The sequence below is a fragment of the Lichenostomus cassidix genome, chromosome 2 (genome assembly GCF_008360975.1).
Source record: "Lichenostomus cassidix isolate B80296 chromosome 2, HeHo_3.0, whole genome shotgun sequence".
Taxonomy (NCBI): Eukaryota; Metazoa; Chordata; class Aves; order Passeriformes; family Meliphagidae; genus Lichenostomus; species Lichenostomus cassidix.
In genome coordinates this window covers 100455775-100475824 of record NC_139482.1, presented here as the reverse complement: position 1 = coordinate 100475824, position 20050 = coordinate 100455775, and the positions used below count along the sequence as shown (strand labels likewise).

Here is a 20050-nt window from a genome sequence, read left to right as displayed (position 1 = left end):
ACATAAACCACTGTAATTTATGTGTTAAGGTATGTTCTGTACCTACAGACAGAACAGTTTTACCAAGCAAACCTAAACAGCAGTGCAAGCTTTTGCAGTTGGCTTCAGAGATGGCTTATGTGAAGACTGAAGTCATTAGCAAGGGTGAAATTTTTTCTTACTTCTTTCCTTAGTGCCCAAAGAACTCCTAAAGCAACAAAGTTTTATCTGCTGACTTCACAATTGATTAAATAAAAATACAAAATGGATTTAAGGAAAGTTATTAGCATATCAACCTACCAACAATAAAAAGAAGCTGAAAGCATATCAATTTATTAATAAATGTTCTTCCCCAACTTGCCCGTTCTTTTCCTCCTTTTTTCTGGTATGGAGGCATGATTTCCCCCTAGAAATTCTTCAGCTCCAAAATAACATGGCTTCTTCCTTAGTGGTACCTCCAGACTTTTTGAGACTGTGGCACTCAAGCCTGATGTGCCTTAGAATTTTTTCAGCATATGAAAACCAAGGAAAACCTATTTCCAGTAAGTATGTGTAGAAGAGCCAAGTCCTTTTAGCTCAGGAGGTGTCTCTGGAGTGCTGCTCCACCATCCTGTCACACTTATGAAACCCTTCTCAATTCTTCAAGAGCTTTTAAAATGGAGAATGTGTGCTCACTTCAAGAACTCAGCTTGGATCAATTATCAGCCTGATCCAGCAAACTTGTCACATTAAAGCTGTCAACATGTGACTGCAATAACAAAGCCCTTGCAGAAAAAAATGGAGACTATTTAATCCAAAATCAAATGGAAAATGCATAAAAAGAAAACCATTATTCAAGCTGATAATTTAAAAAACCCTCTTAATCTGCCTTATTTTGCATGTGTGCTAATTAGAAATAAAGTTGCTTATCAACAGCTTATGCCTTTGAAGCATCTATTTGAATATAATGTCAAAACAGGCAGTCAGAACTTTATATTGCTGACTGCATGTGCATTCAATTTACGAAAGGAATCATACTCCTTTTAAACATCTTTACACAAATGCAAATTCCCTTTTAGTTCACCATCAATTTTCCTCAATGTCTTTGAGGACCAGGAGAAAACAGTACTTCTGACGTTTAAAACAACTGAGAGGTTAAAGCCCAAATCACTGAAGCAACATATGCATATTTCCAAACATTAAAGATGCTTCAGTATCTTTACCATACCTTTAACATCTGGATCATCTATATGGGGTTCCAAATTTTCTATCATTTCTTCTAATTCTTTCCTTGTTGCCATAGGAATGCTTGGAGACACCGGCATAGTGAGTTCCTGAATTTCTGTATCGAGTTTTATATCAGAAGTCTGCTGAAGCTCAAAGTCAATATCTATTTCAGGAAGTGGAGTCCTCCAGAAATGGAAAGAGTTGTATAATTCCTGCTCTGAAAGAGAAGTTTCCTGTGAATTCAGCCCAGCCTCCTGCAGACCTGTTGTACAGCAATGAGAACTTTGCTCATTCTCATCTGCCATATCCCCACAAGATTCTGAAGGCAAAGTGCAATGGAAGGATGATTCAGTCTGGAAATCACTTTCCCTCTTGGAGTTACTTGACACTGTATTTTGATCTTCCATGACATTTTCAAGTTTTGTTGCAAGATCATCACTATCAACATGTGAAGACAGATCCTCTGTCCTGTGGTGCTCTTCATCTGTTGTGACATCTTCTGTGGTCCTGACTTGTTCACTGTTGAGTGCCAAAGCAAATGGACATTTAAAAATCAAAAGAAGCCTCTTATGCTCTTGAAAATTCACACACATGCTATCAGTTTGTTATTTATCAAAGTAAATTTATTTGCACCATAACAAAACAGAAGAAGAGATCATAGAATCACAGAGAAGGGTAAAGGTTGGAAGCAACCTCCAGAAGCCACCTGGAACACGTTTTGAGTATTTCAGAGGTTCAGAGGGAACCTGCTATGTTTTGGGTTGAGGCCATTGACTCTGGTCCTGTCACTGGGCATCACTGAAATAAACCAGCTCCATCCCCTCTCAGGTATTTACAACCATTGGTAAGAGCTCCCCTGAACCCTCTCTTCTCCAGGCTGAAGTTGCAGCTCCCTCAGACTCTCCTCACAGGAGAGATGCTCCAGTCTGTCATTCTGTGGCCCTTCACTGGACTCTCTCCAGTGTGTCCAGGTCTCCCTCTGGATGGCAGCATGACTCTGTGGGTGAATCAGCCACTCCTCCCAGTTTTGTGTCATCAGCAGCCATGCTGAGGGTACACCCTGCTCCACCATCCAGATCATTAATGAGGATGTTAAACAGCACTGGATCCAACATTGACCCCTCATGTACACAACCAATTGTTGACCTTAAGCTACACACCAGTGACCGTGGGCCCAGCCAAGCAGGCAGCCCTCAGTCCACCTAACCATCTCCTCATCCAGCCCAAACCTCAGCAGCTTCTCCACAAGGATCTTACAGCAGACCATGTCAAAAGCCTCCCTGAAATCCAGATACACGGTATACATTGCTCTCCCTTGTCTATCGAGTCAGTCAGCTCACCACAGAACATATACCCTAATTCTGGTCTATCAAGATGAGAAGATCCAGATCTTCTCATCTTCCCATTTACCATTCCCATTTACCAAATATTCATTTTATCCAAGAAAGTTAGTTTTCCTAACTTGCAGGTTATGCAGAAGAAAAACAAGGAGGCAAAAATAACTTGTAGATTTAGCATATTTACCTGTTTTCCTGTGCAGAACCACAGTCTTCTGGGTTTTTACCATCTTCTTCTTTAAAGTACTGGCCACTGCTGGATGGGTTAGCAAAAGTTGATATGAAAGGCCCCAGGGACTGAAAAGCTGCTTGGCGAACCTAGTGGAAATGGTCCAAGGTGAAAAAATGAAATTATATATATAAATCTTGCTGTCCTATAAAACATAAAATGCCTGCTACTAGGACTTGAAAAGGTCATAAGCCTACTAAGGAAATCAAGAGCAGAGGCTCTTGTCTGGAAAGAATCAGCCAGCTGTATATATAGAGTGCCAAGTTTAAAAGAAGTGTTAAGAAAAATGAAAAAGCAGGGTGAAACCAGTTAAATCACAGGTAGCCAAACTGACAGGCCTATTCCTCACAACCAAAGGAATCAGAACCTTTTTACATAACAGGAGCAGGTAAATTTGAAGGCACAGCTGAGAATTTTAACGACTTGAAAGAAAAAATCATGTACAGTGAACAGACATTTCACTTCCAGAAATGTGACTGATAAGCACTATATTTCTTTCCCTGTCCTATCTGGCTATGCTGTGCATTTGCTCCTCCTCTTTCCTACTATTCTCCTCTCAACAATTCTCTATCTCAATTTTTGTTATTTGATTAATTCTGCTGGGCTACAACTTGCAAGACTTTCCAAGATCCACAAAGCTCATGCTTCTTTGCAGATGATCCTTGGCTCTTGGAAGCAGTCTGCTCAATAACAAACTTAAAGTTTAAGAGTAGATCTTCAAGACAACAAATAATAAAACCCTCCCAATAAACAAAAAATACAACCCAAAAAACCCCCTCAAAACCAACAACAAAAAAATCCCCCCCCCCAGAAAGAACAAAAAAACCCACCACCCAAAAACCAACAGAAATTTGAATAATAAAAAATTCCCCACCACCAACACTCAAAACACCCACAAAACCCAAAACCAATCAACACCCAAGCCAATGACAAACTCCACCGTCCCCTACCCCCCCCCAAAAAGGACATGGTGGTAGGGAACCTGAAGTACAAATACCTCATAATTAATTTTCCAGTTTTGTTAATGACTCTCAGCAACGTTAAGTCACAGGCAGTTCTGTAGCTACATAAAGCTACTCCACTGACACAGTTTTTCTTACATGCTGCAGTGAAAATGTGAGGGACTCACTCCACCCATTGGCAAACTAACCAGTCTAAGAAAAATTTTGCTTGAAGTGCATGTAACTGGTTAGATTATCCACATCCATGAGAAGTTCTACATGGAGTATTGCAGTAAAAATCTTCAAATATGACAGCTATTCAAGAAATAAAAAGCAATTCTTACCCATCGTGAAGGATCACTAATCAAATTAATAAAAAGGGTTGACAATTTTGTCCTCCGGACCTCCTGTGATGTTGCACAAGAAACTGCCATGAAGCACTCAGCACAGGCTTTCCTAACTCCCCACACATTATCAGAGCAGAGCTGGAAAAACCTCGGCAGCTGTTAGGAACATAGTGAGTGAGTTTGCATGTCTTAATAGGCAGCACTTGTTTCAAAACAAGTTCTCTTCTCACATTCACTTTCTTCACCTGGTTCTCCACCTTCAGATGCACAGTTTAACATTTGCAAGACAAAGAACACACATTCAGTAGCACCACCCTTCCAATCCACTGCTTATATGTTAGGTATGGATACAGATAAGGAAAATTCACCTGTCAAAGAACAGCAAAAAACCACTAACTCTAACCTGATTTATACCCCAAAAAACCCCATCAAAGTCAACTTCAAAAATATCCCTGAGACCAACAAATCTATCGTAAGACATGACCTCATGTCTACACTGTTCTTTTAAAGCAGGAACAAGAAAAATAATACTGGGTCTATTATTAGGAAGAAATTCTTTACTTTGAAGGTGGTGAGGCACTGGAACACATTGCCCACAGAGATGGTGGATGCCCCAGCCCTGGAATTGTTCAAGGCCAGGTTGAATAAGGCCTTAAGTAACCTCATCTAGTGAAAGGCACTCCTGCCTACGGCAGGGGAGGTTGGATCTAGATGATTTTTAAGTTCCCTTACAAACCTTAAGATTTTTTGATTCTATGATTAACATTTTACCTATCAGAGACCACTTCAGAATTTTTCTAACTTTTTAATTGAAATGCAAAGGAACACCTGCGTCTGAAAGAAAAAGCTTTTTTTTTTCACCTACACTTCTCACTGTTAGATTTATCAGCCTCTGCCACCATCTATCCTACAATGCAGGACATGAACTGCAAAGAGGAACAGGGGGAATGAGAGAGACTGCATTTGCTCAAGAGAAGACATGTTTGAACAGAGCAGTGGTTTTACTAATAAAACCAAAGCATTTCGAAGGTGCTCAGGTGCTTGGGTTTTTTGGAAACAGTGATGGTAAGGGTGGACAGAGTGCAGGTGAGGCACAGACATGCATGGCTGCCTTGGCTTGCACCAGGCACAGGGACAAAATACAAGTAATCCAATGGCTGTTGCTACAGCCCTGTTCACCATTATTGGTGTTCAGCTGTTCCTACTCTCTGCAGCCAAGTCTTCTGGACTTTGCCTCTAATTAACAAAAGCTTTTAGGTTAGAAAATGAAGCTTTATCATTCAGCTTTTTACACCCCTCCTTTTTTCCTAACAATAATTCAAAAAGAGCAGAAAATGGTATTTTCTGTTATAGAAAACCCCAGCTGTCCAGCCACACATTACTGCTTTCAAATGAAATAATCATCACTTTTTTATTTCATAGTAGTCTAATTGCACCCTCTACAAAGTTTTAATCCAAATTCATTACGCTAATCACTAAAAGGGCAGTTGTGTGAGAGAAATCAATTTACATCCCAAATCAGGAAGCATATGGGATGCAAATCCACACAACTTCAATACCAAACTACTTGGATCATGCAATAGCTAGGGAAAAATGCAGCAAACGCTTTAAGAGCATAAGAAATGCCCTGAGAGCCACAATAGGCCTACCTGCCCCAACTTCACAACTGCAAAAAAGCCTCTGGTTGAAGTCAAGCCTGCATTTACACTCTCCCCATATAAGTCCCTTGCTAATTCAGGGCCCTGATTCATCAACTCTTGCTGGCCCTCAGCAAGCTCACTGTCCACATTCCCAAGAGGAGAAAGCTTGAAGAGGGATCCCAGAGACTGCCAAGCTCATTTCTGCCCCCTAGCCCTGTCATGTCTCCAAATCTAGCAACATCCACTAGCTTCTTGGATCCACCATGGAAATGTGGGCACTGTTAAGAATCCTCTTCTCACCATTTCATCCAGTTCCCTGCTTTTCCATTTTGAATTTGTCTCTTTTCCCTTTATTTAATTTATTTTTGTCAAGATTCATTTATTTCCTTTGCCCTTCTTTCTCCTCTTTCCCTCCTTTCCAGGAAGGCAGTGAGGCTTTGTTTGAGGCAGGAAGGAAAACTGACTCAAAAAGATTAAATCAAGGAACAGCAGCATTAGACCACATAAAGCTTCACCACTCCCAGCACTTTTTCCCCCCCGCCATGCTATCCCTGTATCTGCAATCTCCCACGAGCTGCCCTTCCTCTATACCTTGTCTGGCTCCACTCCTGAGTTGTATCAAAGAGAAAAACACTTTAAAAAATGGCTTACCAGCATTTCTTCAGTGGCTTGCTGTCCAACCACACTGCAGATATCTCCAAAATTCGCTGCACATACCTTGCAGACAGAATGCAAGAAATAACAACTAAGACCACAGTGTTAATACAGCACAATCAAAGGGAAAAAATAAACAACTTTTAAAACCATAAAAACATGTTTTGTTGTAAAGTCATTATAAGCTATTTTCCCATTCCATCACTTCCCATGGTTTTTAAAATATTATTTTATTTTTCTTCAAAATTAGTCAGTCTTTTTTAATCACAGAAGAACCCCAGAATTTAAATGAAAGGAAAGGAGGATAAAATGCATTTAAAGTGCTGTCAAATTGAAGTACACATGTAGTTATCAAGGGAAATAAGCTATTCAATGGCAGGATGAGACTAAAGCGCAGCCTCCACACCTAAACATAATGGTGGAGTACTGGTTTACTTGATCTTATAGAGCATCTCTAATTCCATCTATGCACAGAGATATGAGTTCAGCTGGCTGATGTTGAATCAGCCACAGTTGGTTCATAGTTCCACAGGTACCAACACAATTATAAGGACATATGCCCAATCACACTGCAGCTATCTATAGTTTAAGGACAAGCAGATTCTTTCTTTGTTTCTAGTAATAAGGGTAGTGATTCTGGAAAAAAATTCTCAGTGTCAACTATTAAAATCTGTGGGAATGAGAGCTGTAAAGAAACTCCCATAGCTTTCACTTATACATGCCACAAATGAGATTTATCAGAAAGGTTTCTCAGTCACACACAAGTTCCAAGCCCATGACAGTCTTTTCACAGATAATCTAGACCAGATGCTCATAATTCATACCTTACGAACATGAAACATCCTGCAGTCACAGCACATCTCACAAAACCTGGGAAGCACAAGTCTTTCTGTGATGTCCTTTCCAACCATGGAGGCCATTTTGCACATAATCTAATGGCAAGAGAGACACTTATCAGAGATGCTTGGACAACACACCATTGTGTCAGTTAAGCAGAGGCTTTTTATAAGTACTCTTCATTCTGATGAACATAATTTTATTGAAAACTGTGAAAAATATTGAAAACAAAACTCCATTTGAATTGAAAAGGTTTGGCCACTGCTGTAAAAAACTGTTTCCCCCTATATTTCCTTGTCATGACACAACTCAGGTGTAGAAGACAGTATTGGTCTTTCCCTAAACTAAATCAAATTGCCAAATAACACAGATAACTGGACTCTCAGAAATTACTCTGTTACCAAATAGACGTCTAAAAAAAAAAAAAAAAGTACAAGATTCTTTCATTACTGAAATACGAAATGTATATATGTACAATTAACAGAAAATTAATGACAATTAATATGCATAAAAGAGTTCTGAGTTCTATATGGTTAAAAATTAATTACAACACTCTACATTGCATACATGCAACTCCCCAACATAAAATTCCGGAAGAAACGTATCATGCCAAAGAAAGAACTCTTCCCTCTAACTGCTCTTTCATTCTGATTTGTACTCAAACTTAAAAGAAAAATCTAAAAGAATTTTATGTTTACCTTTCCCAACCATGTCAGTAGAACTACTTGAATTCATTCTCCTATAATAATAAATGATGGCTTTTCTAACCTCTAGGGGGTTGATGAGCTGCAAAATTTTTGTCAAGTTTCAATACCTTCAAAACCATGAAGACAGATAAAGCTAATCTGCTTATACTGTATTCCCTTATGTAGCTGTAAGCTTCATCAAGAAGCACTAGAAATTTGGTGCCAAATGCAGCACTGCTGGGGCCTGGCTATTATTTATCAGTCCAGCCACAGTAGGAAAGTAAAATGTTAAATGAGGTCTCTCTCAAGCAAAAAAAAAAAAAAAAAAAGAAAAAAAAAAAAAAACAACCAGCAAAAAGCATCAAAATAAATTGCAAAAAATCAAAAGAAACAAAAGGGCATACATCTTCTGCCATTTCTCCTTTATAAATTAACTAATCTGCTTACTATTTTAATTCAACACATAAATTTTAATTATAATGGCTGTGTCTAATGCAAAAAAGAAAACCACCAACCAACCAACCATGAGTTAATACACTCAGATGCTTATTACTTTGTCCAATAAAACAAAACAAAATCAATAAAGAGAACAGACAGCAAAGACCAACAGAACTGAGGCATTAAAGCTTTTGCACTGATGGAAATTTTCCACACAGGCAATTTAAACTCTCATAAAACAAAGAGACAAACCTCCAAAAAACTAAAAAGCCAACATAGCAGATGCTTTACGAGTCAATAAAATGAATCTCCTCCACTGTCTTGTCCAGCTGGGGTGTTTTTTTCCAGCACATATAAGCTACTGAATTTAAATCTCAGAGTGTACAGCACTGACACAGCATAGAAAAAGTTACAGATTTGTCACAGAGATAGAATATATTTTTTTCTCTTTGGTAACAGATGTGCAACTTGGAAACACAGCCACCACCATTGCACTATCAAGCATCCAGGCAAACTTTAGGCTGTTTGATTTGGTACTGCTGACACTTACAGCCACAGCTTCTGTCTTCACATCGTCGTTGCTGTCTGGAGCTGTCAGATCTATCAGCACAGGACACACTTTGGTCTCCACATCATATCTCTCGATGAGTTCTTGCTCCAACAACACTAACAACGCTGCCTGGCTTGTTTTTCTTACCTGTCATGAAAAGACAAAAATCGAACCAAGGAATTCAAAGAGAGTTTTTTTGTTGAAATACATGTGTCCTGTTTTTTGGAAGCTGTACCTGTACACTAACACACAGCAGTACTAACTGCACACAGTGAAAGGTCAAGTGCTCCACCAGTGCTTTCTGCTGTCCTGTGTTTTGGGATGTGTGGAGGTGGACACTTATGTTGCCTTAGCATGACAATATGAAGGTGTTACTTGGGTTCAAACACAGTTTGTTTTAATGTCAAAAAGAAAGAGCTGTCGCGGCAAAGCTCATGCATTGCATGAAGAAAACACAGCACAATTAATGGAGGGTAATGAAGTTCTAAGGAACATCAATTTTACTAAACAAATACTTTTTCTGAGATTAACAAGAAATAGGCTGGCAAGGAATAATTGTGTTTATTTCCAATGCTTTTAAATTCTGATACACAATTTTGCTTAGCCCCATTTAAAAAAAAAAATGTACAAAAATAAGATACCCTTATATCATAGCTGGCTAACCCCTGCCTCTCAAAGGAGTATTTTCATCAGAAGAGAAAACATTACATACAGCAAGAGAGCACATATGCTGCAATGCAGCAATTTTGAAAACACCTTTGAGCTCTTTGTTTCAGAGCTTTGCAGCCCAATGAACTATGGAGTATCAACAGAGGTTAAAACAATGAAAAGAATCACTGAATCTTCTAGCAAGAGAACATCAAACAGAAGTAGGGTTGTTGTATTATACTATGAATTAGCAAAACAACTACTAAGAAAGATAGCTTAGGGTAGCTATTTTTAGCTACACAAATTCTGAAAAGGGCAAGGAAAAAAGTGACAAACTCAGAGGCCTAAAATACTGAAAATCATCTATCAACAAGCATTAATCTAGTCTGAATTGATTGGAGAAGCCTCAAGAAAGCTTTGGACAGGCTATCTTACACCTGCAGAGAAACAAACCACATGAGTTCAACCCAAAACCTTTATTGGACTGATACACAAATAACTGGTCATGAAGGTACATAATGGTTTTAAAAAACTGAATTATATCTAGGACTCAATTTTTCATTACTACTGTGCCTTTTTGCCAGAATTTAACTTACGTAAACTTGTCTAAATGACTGCTTGATTTTGTCCATATGAATACAATACCAAATGAAAGGCCTCAGATCACGACAGATCGTGTCAGATGTAAAAAATTGTCATTACATTTTCTTTAAAAATTTTTCTTCAATATTTTCTTTAAATAAATTCATAGTACCATGTATTTCATGTCCACTCAAAATCCTTATATCCTAAAATATTATGCACTTGTACGATGCTAAATTTAAATGATTTGGCATCACAACAGCTATTTCACCACTAGTGAACTACTCCTAGAAGACACTTACCTGGTTATTCTGGTCTGCCAGGTATCGCACCACAATAGGTAGTAAGTACTTGGAAAAAGCATAAGGGATTGAAGGTCTGTTTTCTTGACAGAACATAGCAATATGAGGCACCTGTTCCATCAGCTCTGCTCGCACTGTTGGCTCTGCAAGGGGCAAAACAAAACCAAAAAAAGGCACAATATATGTTTACCAGCATGCTCCCAGATACTGCCAGAGTAAGCTTTTTACAGTTCTGTACATACAAAGTATGTTCTCAAGTGTTCATGTTGGTGTTTATGGCAAGCTTGATTTTGACCAACTTGTTATGAAACCAGGTAAAACTACACCCTGTGCTGCCAAACTACTAAAAAGTCACATCCCTCATTCTTAGTAATAAAACAAAGAGGTGTAAGAGTGCATTATGAGTATCACTAAACATTATGAGTATCAGAACTGTCTAAACTCCCTATGAGCATCACCTACTTCACAGAAAGCTGCTATGCAGAAAGTCAACCCAGAACTGGTAGCACTATGAGAAGAAAGGAACTGAGGGGGAGTCTGGGCCACAGCCTTTCAGTCAGGAAAGATCCCACTGAGCAGGACAACCAGCCATAACCACAGATGCCGTTTCTCATTCTTTGCTTTTTAAGGCTACTGATGTCATTGTCAGATGGAAAAGGTCCTGCATCTTTCCAGCTGCTTCTGTTAAAGCTTTGAGCTGTGTTCCTCATCAAAGTTGGTGATTATTTAAAAAATACTTAATTCAATTTTTAAATTCAAGAAATGGTGCACTGCCTAGATAAATCCCAATTCCCACAGAACATGCACATTTATCGGGGGGATGAGAGAAGCAGCAAGAGAAACAACACAGGCATGGATTAAATTCCAGCTATTAGAAAAACAGATTCGATTTAAGAAGTAGGACATTATTACATGCCTAATTACTCCATGGGGATAAAAAAAAAAAAAAAAAAAAATCAGAACTAAGTACTTCTGCCCTTTCAGGACTGGCTGACATATGCAGCTACCACTGGTCAACTGATTACCTATAAAAAGACATAACAAACCCCATCAATTACTCTCAAATTATACTAATTTGATTTACAATATTTTAAATAATAAGATGTATATGTCACAGGATAGATACATACACCTTACTGAATTTTTACCTGTTAGTTGTTCAGGTAAAACTTAAATTGTACAACCTGAACCATCTTCCTAGGAATGCAACCTTTTATTAAACAGAAGCATGCAATATGCATTTGTATTTAATATGGTCGATGTGTGCAGCACTTGGCTTTCTTGAACACTGGCTACAAGTGTAAACTCAAGTCTGAATAAAACGTAACAAAGACAAAGCAAGTCCCCTGCTGTGTGCAGTCTTTTCTTCACTGAGGACAATGAGCACAGAAAAGATCACTGCACAGAAAGCAATCAAATGCCTATGGGCTCCAATTCTTTCATTACAGACTTAAATTACTTTTCCTATAGAAAAACATACCAAAGTCAGAGTTGGAGGGGACTTTATAGATCATCAGATTCCAGCCCCTTGGGGTAAGGGTTCCACTAGACCAGGTTGCTCAAAGTCCCATCCAACCTGGACTTGAACACTTCCAGAGACCCTCTATGAAGTTTATAAATTGCTGACCAAGTTGCAAAATACAAAATGAAGTCCCAGATAAATCAACACTGTATAGGTTTGCTGTTCAGTAAAGTAAAAAAAACTTCCAACTTGCTCTGTATCTCTTCCCAAATGTTATCAGGAACACACAGGACAAAAGCCTTTTAATTTAAATTTCAGATGTTCTAACACAAGCGCAGGTTGAACTCCATAAGCAATACAGACATCCTGAAGATGACTGAAGAAGTCAGATCCTAACGAACACTATTCAAACTATGGGCAAGTTTTAGCAGACCTGTGCTAACAAAAATTCACAGCTTAACAAAATGCTAAACTCTAGTCTAGTGATCAAACACTATGTGTGTAGCACTAAACATGACAGCTGACCAAAATAAGCATCTGTAACCAGGACAAACTAATTGTCATTGAAATTATTAATTCTGGAAGTTGAAGTCTCCGTATCATATTCATGCAAAGAAAGAAAATATTCCTATCATAGTAACTCATCCTTTGCTTCTTTATAAAAATTTGCCAGAGCAGTCCTTAGAACACAAGGAAGATAAGCTGCAATTGTTCGTTAGGATGAGGTTTTCTCAGGGTGGGGTGGGAGTGTCAACAAAAGCAGATTAGGAGTTTTCAAGAGTCAAGCTCGCAAAAATATCTGTTTTCTTCCTACACTTAATTCAGTTCTGGTCCTCTTATCTCACAAGGCCTGGCTTCTTCAGTTCTGGAAGAGAGGCTTGAAATGTGCCTGAGAAAGAAGTCCTTTTACATGACAACTTTTACACGTAACTGTGTTTGTTTTCCATCTGTGTGACAACCTGCCCTAAGGTGGCTGAGCTGAAGAGACCCTGCAAACACCCTCCATTTGCAGCTGCCCAGTATCCCCTGAAAGCAGATCAACTACAAATGGAAGAGTCCTTCCTTGCTGAGTACATTTTGAGATAAAGAAAGACATTATCTCGGCAAACAGGCTGTACACAGCCCCTCTGCCAAGAGCAACTTGTTTGAAAAGGCTGTAGATGGTGAACAGAGCAGAATGAGGAACCATCAGGCTGGGCAAGGAGAGATGGGAATTTGATGGACAAGAAATGGGAACCAGTGCCCAAAGCCAGGGCTGGAGGAGCTCATGCCCACCTTTCCCATAAGGCTGTTATTTCGAGACAAGCCCAGGACATGATTTAGGGGTACAAGAGGCTTTATGTCACAACACTTATGCCTAGAATCTTGTTCTCCCTCCTTAGAATTCATGCCTTGTTTTTTACGGCAGATAGAAGATGACTTGGGGGTGGGGCAGAGGGCAAAGGGGATGGAGAGTAAGCCAAATCCATCTGACTGAGGCTGCATGTTTTGGCAGCAGTGCTTCTCAAATGGCTTCTAAATTTGCTTCGGGCAGTTCCCACCCTCCCAGACACAAAACCTGCAGCTTCCATTTATGCCAACGCTACTATTCATGCAGCCAGACAACAAACCGTATCGCAGAACTGATCTGGCTGATGCAGCTTTTGCCTCACCACAGCAGCATCATTAAACAGCAAGAAATGGCACTTAATATTGATCTCCCTGTGCAATCACACAATCCCCTCAAGTAGCAGAACTGTCTGCTGATGGAAGCAAGGAAGTGATGGTAAAAGAGAGTGCTGAGACAGAGGGAAAGAAGAAAAATGCTAAGAAAGCAAATTTATTCCTTTTCCTAGTGTGAAGCTGTGCAAAATGCTCAAGCCAGGCTCTTCACACTGTTCATCTGATCGCAGTCTGATCTCTGTCCTCACTGCTGAAGAAATACCATCTCTGCAATCAAAGCTAACAAGAACTCTGTATTAAGCATATCAAGAGCTGTGTATATGCTTTGGACACTAGGCACTGAAAATGGGCAGGCTATTCCAAAACCTCTTTGATACCTCTACAGTTTGCCCACCCACTGATAAAACAATGGCAACACTCCCTTTCCCCAAATTGACGTTTGCTGTGCAATTGTATTCCCGAGTTTCTTCATGAAGCACTCCAGTAAGAGTGCAGTATGTACCAAAACCATGAGCTCCTCTTTCTTTCAGAACAAGGTTCATCTATTATGCAGAACTTATGTCAGCCACCTGACCATACTAAAGATCTGCAGATGTAAGGTGAGCCCCTTTCTTCCTGAGCTACTAAGTCAGCTCCTGGCTTTGTGAGGAACAGAGACAGATGAGATGATGCAATTAAAGATTTGAAAAATTCATGCCCAGGAACGAATTAGAACTGTAAAGTCACCTTAGTTCTTACATTCCCTAACTTTTAAGTACAAGACTCTGGGATCTTTGTAAGGTCGATTCAAAGCAACAAACAAGGACTGCTGTGTAGGGAACTGGCTGTGTAACACAACACCGCAATTAACCATCAAAAGGCGTTTGTGTTCTTCTGGGGAATTACTGCTGCTATGCAAGAACCTGAACCTTAAGCTTACCAATTTAGATAAGAGCTCAATTCTTCCAAAGGCTGAAGCATATGTTCCAGTGTGTACTGAATAGAGCCTAATCTTGCAGTCTGATGTGGTTACAGTAGAGCTTTTTTTTTGCATTATGTTTCCTTAAAACCCAAACAACAATGCCAAAAAAACCCCACTGAAGTCAGAGAGTTTTCTCATTCCCTTCACCTATTCCTCAGCTTTGTCTTTAGCTTTAACAGGTGGCAGCTCCAAACAGGGATTCCAGGAGGCTTCAACACGTGACAGCGTCTGCCATTTCAGTTTAAACACCCCTGTTGTTTATAATCAAATTTATAGCTTGGTCATTTGGTTGGTTTTGGCTGGGACAGCGCTCATTTTCTTCATGGTAGCTGGTATGGGGCCATGTTTTTGATTTTTGCAGGAAATAGTGTTGATAACTCAGGGATGTTTTAGTTATTGCTGAGCAGCACTTACACAGAGCAAGGGCCTCTTCTGCCTCTCACCCCACCCCACCTGCAATCAGCTGGAGATGCACAAAAAGCTGGGATGGGACACAGCCAGGACAGCTGACCCCAACTGACCACAGGGACATCCCAGACCACACGGTATCATGCTCAGCATATAGAGCTGGAGGAAGAGGAGGAATGGGGGGAAGTTCAGAATGGTGGCATTTATCTTCCCAAGTCAGTGCTTATGCATGATGGATCCCTGTTCTCCTGCAGATGGCTGAACACCTGCCTGTGCATAGGAAGTGGTGAATTAATTCCTCTCACATTCGCAGTGAGGACATGAGCATTAACCTGGGTTGTTATTTTCCTTACTCTTAAGGCAGCTTAAACACTGTTTCCAGCATAAATCCAAAATATGGCCCCATGTTTGCTACTAGGAAGAGAATTAACTCTACCTCAGCCAAAACCAGCACAGTTATCAACACAATGAACAGAGCACAACAGTTGCATGCAGCTCCTTAAAGCATAAGCTTGTCCAGATGGGGAATAGGTGTGCACTCGGTATTTTTTGCACTGTACAATGCAGTCAGAACCAGGCTTTCACACAGTATAAACAAAATCCGGGTGGAGAAATTCGCTTCACATCAAGTTTCTATTTTAGGCACTCTGGAAAAATCTCAGTACAGTTAGGTTCTATGTAACATTTGCCTGGAACAGTATTTTTCCGTTTGGCAGAGGAAGTATTTTTAAATGCTGATCCTTTCAAACTATCTCCTGAAAGTACAAGTCTATTTATTCCTTAAAGTAACAATCTACTAAAAAGAACCGCTATAATTTGTTAGAACAAAAACTTTTAAAATAAATATTAATATGAAAGACTAGACTTCCATACTCATTAGCATTTTATTTCACTCTGTCATATCTTGTGCATTATCTAGATACAGAATTACACTGAACTGAGTTTTAGAAATCAAGCAAAATTAGGAGAGTGACAGAAGACAATGAAAATAGCTTCCATTTCTTCTGTTCATGAAATGATTTTGAAAGGAAATTTCCAGAATAAAATTACACGGTTCTACCTCTTTCCAATACCAGACCACACAAAACCACCAGTATGTTCAAATCAACATCTCCAGAACCTCGGCAAACTTTTTTCTGCATAAATAAACTCTCTGTTTTAGCTATCTCACAAATGACCATTCAAATCAACATCCTAAACTGACTCCAATATCATAGAAGTAATTAACTGTTTCTTCTTCATCCTTGAAAAAACACATTTCCCCTAAAATCTGACACCATCTCGCATGCAAAGTGCCAGCATGCTCACTTAGCTACTCCCAGCACATACACTCAGCTTGGATACATAAATGTGTAATGTTTATTTTATCCCTGGTGAGGCTTCACTTCACTCTCCATTCCACTTCAGCTATGAGGAAGTAAAGCACCACCCTTAGCTGCACACTGGAAATTAAAAGGGGATTATTTTAGAACTGCACAGTATAATACCAACTAATTGCTTCAGAGCAGTTATTTGTAAATCAAGTCATTATTCCAGGGCCACTCCCCAACTAGATTTATTTCACAATGCTTTATTCTGCAGCAATGTACAGTATTTAGAAAAAAGTCTGCAAGGCTTTCATTATCCCAATATGACCATTCTAGAATACAAGCAGCAGTGAATTTATACTGTACTTGTGAGCAGTTTTAAGTTTTTTGTGTTGTAAAACTGTATATGAAGAACAACCACTGATGATGTTAAAGCTGCTTTAACTGACAATTTTTATGAATGTTTTAATTTAAGTACATCTGAGTATTATTAATTATTGCCCTTTGTTCTTACTAAAGGTTGTGAGCAACAGGGAAAGGCCTAAGTGCATGGCTTTGCATTAACACTCTCATTCTATAAAAATAATTAATAAAATCACTGAATATCTTGAGTTGGAAGGGACCCACAAGGATCATCAAAGTCCAACTCCTGGACCTGCAGAAGACCACCCTCAAGAGTCATACCATGTGCCTAAGAGGATTGTTCAAATGCTTCTTGAACTCTGTCAGGCTTGGTGCTGTGCCCACATCCCTGGGGAGCCTGATCCAGTGCCCAACCACTCTCTGGTTGAAGAACCTTTTCTTAATATCCAACCTAAACCTCTCCCCTCCCTGACACAGCTTTATCTATCAACCTTCTTTCCCCAAATACAATCTTCCCTTTCCCTCTTTTTTTCCTTCTAGAGACACCCTAATTTTCCCTTTCAATTTCTTTCATTTTCAGTTTCATCTTTCTCTCTGACCTCTTTCAAAGATAAAAGCTAGACAAGTGGAAATACACTGTAACCAGAGCCCATTCCTTTTGGTTCAGGAGCCCAGCAGAAAGGCTGATGTGTCTGACGTATGTGCTGCTTCAGCAGTCAGGTTCTTTTCTCCTACTAACCAGAAATGGATTTCATTACTGACTAGCAGAGCAAGGAGTGAAACACAGACTAATGAGGGAGCAAAAAGTCACCATTAATCACCCATCAGATGCATGGGAAGACAAAAGAGGTCTACATCAAGCAGAGGAAAAAATTCTTAGTGTAGCACGAGGTGGGAGATGAGGTATGGAAAATCCTGAAACATGGAGATGCAGAAGGGAAGAAAATGCAGCTGGAGATACTGACAGCTGGGAAAGGCAAATATTAGCATTCCCATTAGTATTGCTTACATGTGAAGATTTTTGTTAAATGAAATGCTGCAGTATGTGCTGTTTGACAGGTAATGTTGGCATGTCTCAGTATAAGAGCAGCAGTAATTGAACCTACACTAATAAAACCATTTAAGCACACTATTAAGTAATTAGGGTTGTGAGGCCATCCACATTAAGCCTGATTATAGAGCTTCAAAGCTTAATGACCAATTAGCCTAATAATTATTTTCAAAATCAAATTGTTTTGGAAACTGCATTCACAACTGATTCTTTACAGTAAAGAGACTACTTTTCATTCAGAAGAAAAACATTCCAGTTGGCTATATTCTGACAAATAAGCACCAGCTCTTCTGGATGTCATTTTGTTTTTCCCCCATCATTTCTCTAGAAAGATATCTATGTGTATCTATTACACATCTGTTTTAGAAATGAAGATATAGACTCTCACTTTTGAAGAAACTTCAGAAAATAAGATCTAAAGCTTTTGAAACCTCTTGCACACTAAGCAGAAGACCAATCATGCAACAATTCTGGCTGGGGCTAACTTTCAAAGCCAGTTAATTGCACTTCAGCACACAATGCTGAAATCTTGTATCATCTAAACCATTCACAAGCCGGTACCAAAAAAAAGTTTGAATTATACTAATTTATTTACGTGAAAAGATCAGACATAAGGCCCTTGTTCAAGCTCTCACAAGCCTGTGGCTAGTCTACATTTGAGAATGAAGAAGACTCAGCTGTCTTAACACAAAGATAAGCATTTTTAATCTAACATGGATTTATGTGGGATAATTTCACATTTGCCAAGTACTAGGCTTCTGTGCCAAAATGCTTCTTGGATTGTACAGATTCAAAGACACCATAAAAACATCTAAGTGGGAAGTCATACCTAACATCCCTAAAGAAACAGAGAAATTACAAAGTGATTAAACAGCAGATTCAAAAGCAATACAAGGTATCTCACCTGTCACTACTACTCTAGGAAACTCAGTACCAAAGACAGTAAAGAAGTCCAGAGTTTAGGACTGAAAAGTACCCAAATCCCACAGCAATATCACAGATTTAACAGCAACACCCAACCACAGCAACAAAGACAAACACTGAAAGTCTTCCAAGCATATTTGGAGAATAGCTTTCTTTAGCAAGTAAGGGCCTTGAGGGCAGTAGATTTATTCCCCAAATGCCACTGATGGGTTTCCTCCATGGAACAGCTATTCTGTGCTGCCATGTACATGCAACAGCAGCACATGATACCTGGGCAGGGTAATTCCTGTGCTCTGCCAGCACTGGGAGCAGCTCATTTCCAGTACCACCTGAAGTGGGTATTTTTTCCCCGTAGAAACACACTGGTGATCTTAAGGCTGCAAATGTAAACTGGAATGAATTCAGTAGAAAGAGTCCAAACTACCCTGTCAGGAGAAGATACTTTGTATCATCTGTATGTGCAGACACAATTGTAATCAAAACTCTCCTTCACAAAATACATTTCACTTCAGCTCTATGCAAAGAGTGCAAATGAGTTCCCATCAAAAGCAATTTCCATGAGATTTTTTTGACAAAAAGTTTTTATAAAACCAGTTTTAGAGCTGGTATTTGCCTTTGCCATTATACCTCAAAAATTTGTCTTGGCTAGCCAGCTGGTATCTCAAGATATTATGTATCATAGCAAACCACAGTCTCATTTGTTTTTTTGAGCCTTCCATCCTACAACCAAAACAAACCAAACCTGAAAAAAAAATCTAAAAAAATGCCAAAAAACCCAAAACCACAAACCCAAACAATTTTAAAAGAACATGAGACTGCTTCTTTCTCAAGCAAAGACCATGTCTGAAAAACATCAGCCCAAGACAGCTAGTATTTCTAGCTCACTGCTGTACCTCTGTTTTAGAAATCAGCATCACTAGCCCAGAAAGAAAACAGATATTTTGTATCCTGGGTACATTCTTCACTTCCAACCTCATTATACCAACTACTAGGGGAAAAAAAAAAAACCAAAAAAACCTTGCTTTCTTGATTTAACAAGAGAGGAAAAGGAGCTCCAAATGTTAAAGGAAATGGTGAGAATACTTGTACTTAGTCATAGTTTAGTTTGACTTCCAAGTTTGGTTTTTTGGTTTTTTTGTTTTTTTATTTAAGCATTTAAACGTGAAGTTTTGACTCCAGGATGGCTCTAACCATAAAAACATCTTGCTCTAACCAAGCAAGTTACACACAGACACTTTTACAATGTTTTCTTATTCCAAATTCAGGGGCTTTTATGTTTTACAGACAAATTGGGAAAAAAAAAAATCATAAATGGAAAGAAGCATCAGGCAAGACAAAAATAAGCCTAACAATAACAACCTTAAACATACACACACACACAAAAAAACTAAAACCCACACAACAAAACCAAAACCCCAAAACAAAAAAATAAACAAAGCCCACTGTGCTATAGTATGAATAATAGTCTAGCTCATATATTAAGATACAACACAGATCTAGTTCCCTAATGAATTTTCACACGGCTTAAAACACAAG

The 20050-nt window shown here is 39.1% G+C and overlaps 1 protein-coding gene across 10 annotated transcripts in view; it reads right to left on the bottom strand.

Moving 5' to 3' along the window:
• PPP4R1 (protein phosphatase 4 regulatory subunit 1) overlaps window positions 1-20050 on the bottom strand; it is a 64686-nt gene that overhangs the window by 19079 nt on the left and 25557 nt on the right. For 9 of the 10 annotated variants that reach the window (XM_085052541.1, XM_085052543.1, XM_085052548.1 and 6 more), the window contains 7 exons: window positions 10377-10519; window positions 8845-8991; window positions 7158-7265; window positions 6331-6396; window positions 4037-4195; window positions 2710-2840; window positions 1187-1704 (listed from right to left, as the gene is read on the bottom strand). In XM_085052541.1, the coding sequence (XP_084908667.1) occupies window positions 1187-1704; window positions 2710-2840; window positions 4037-4195; window positions 6331-6396; window positions 7158-7265; window positions 8845-8991; window positions 10377-10519 (1272 nt within the window). The remainder of the gene's footprint in view (window positions 1-1186; window positions 1705-2709; window positions 2841-4036; window positions 4196-6330; window positions 6397-7157; window positions 7266-8844; window positions 8992-10376; window positions 10520-20050) is intronic. The other variant, XM_085052545.1, reaches the window with a different exon arrangement.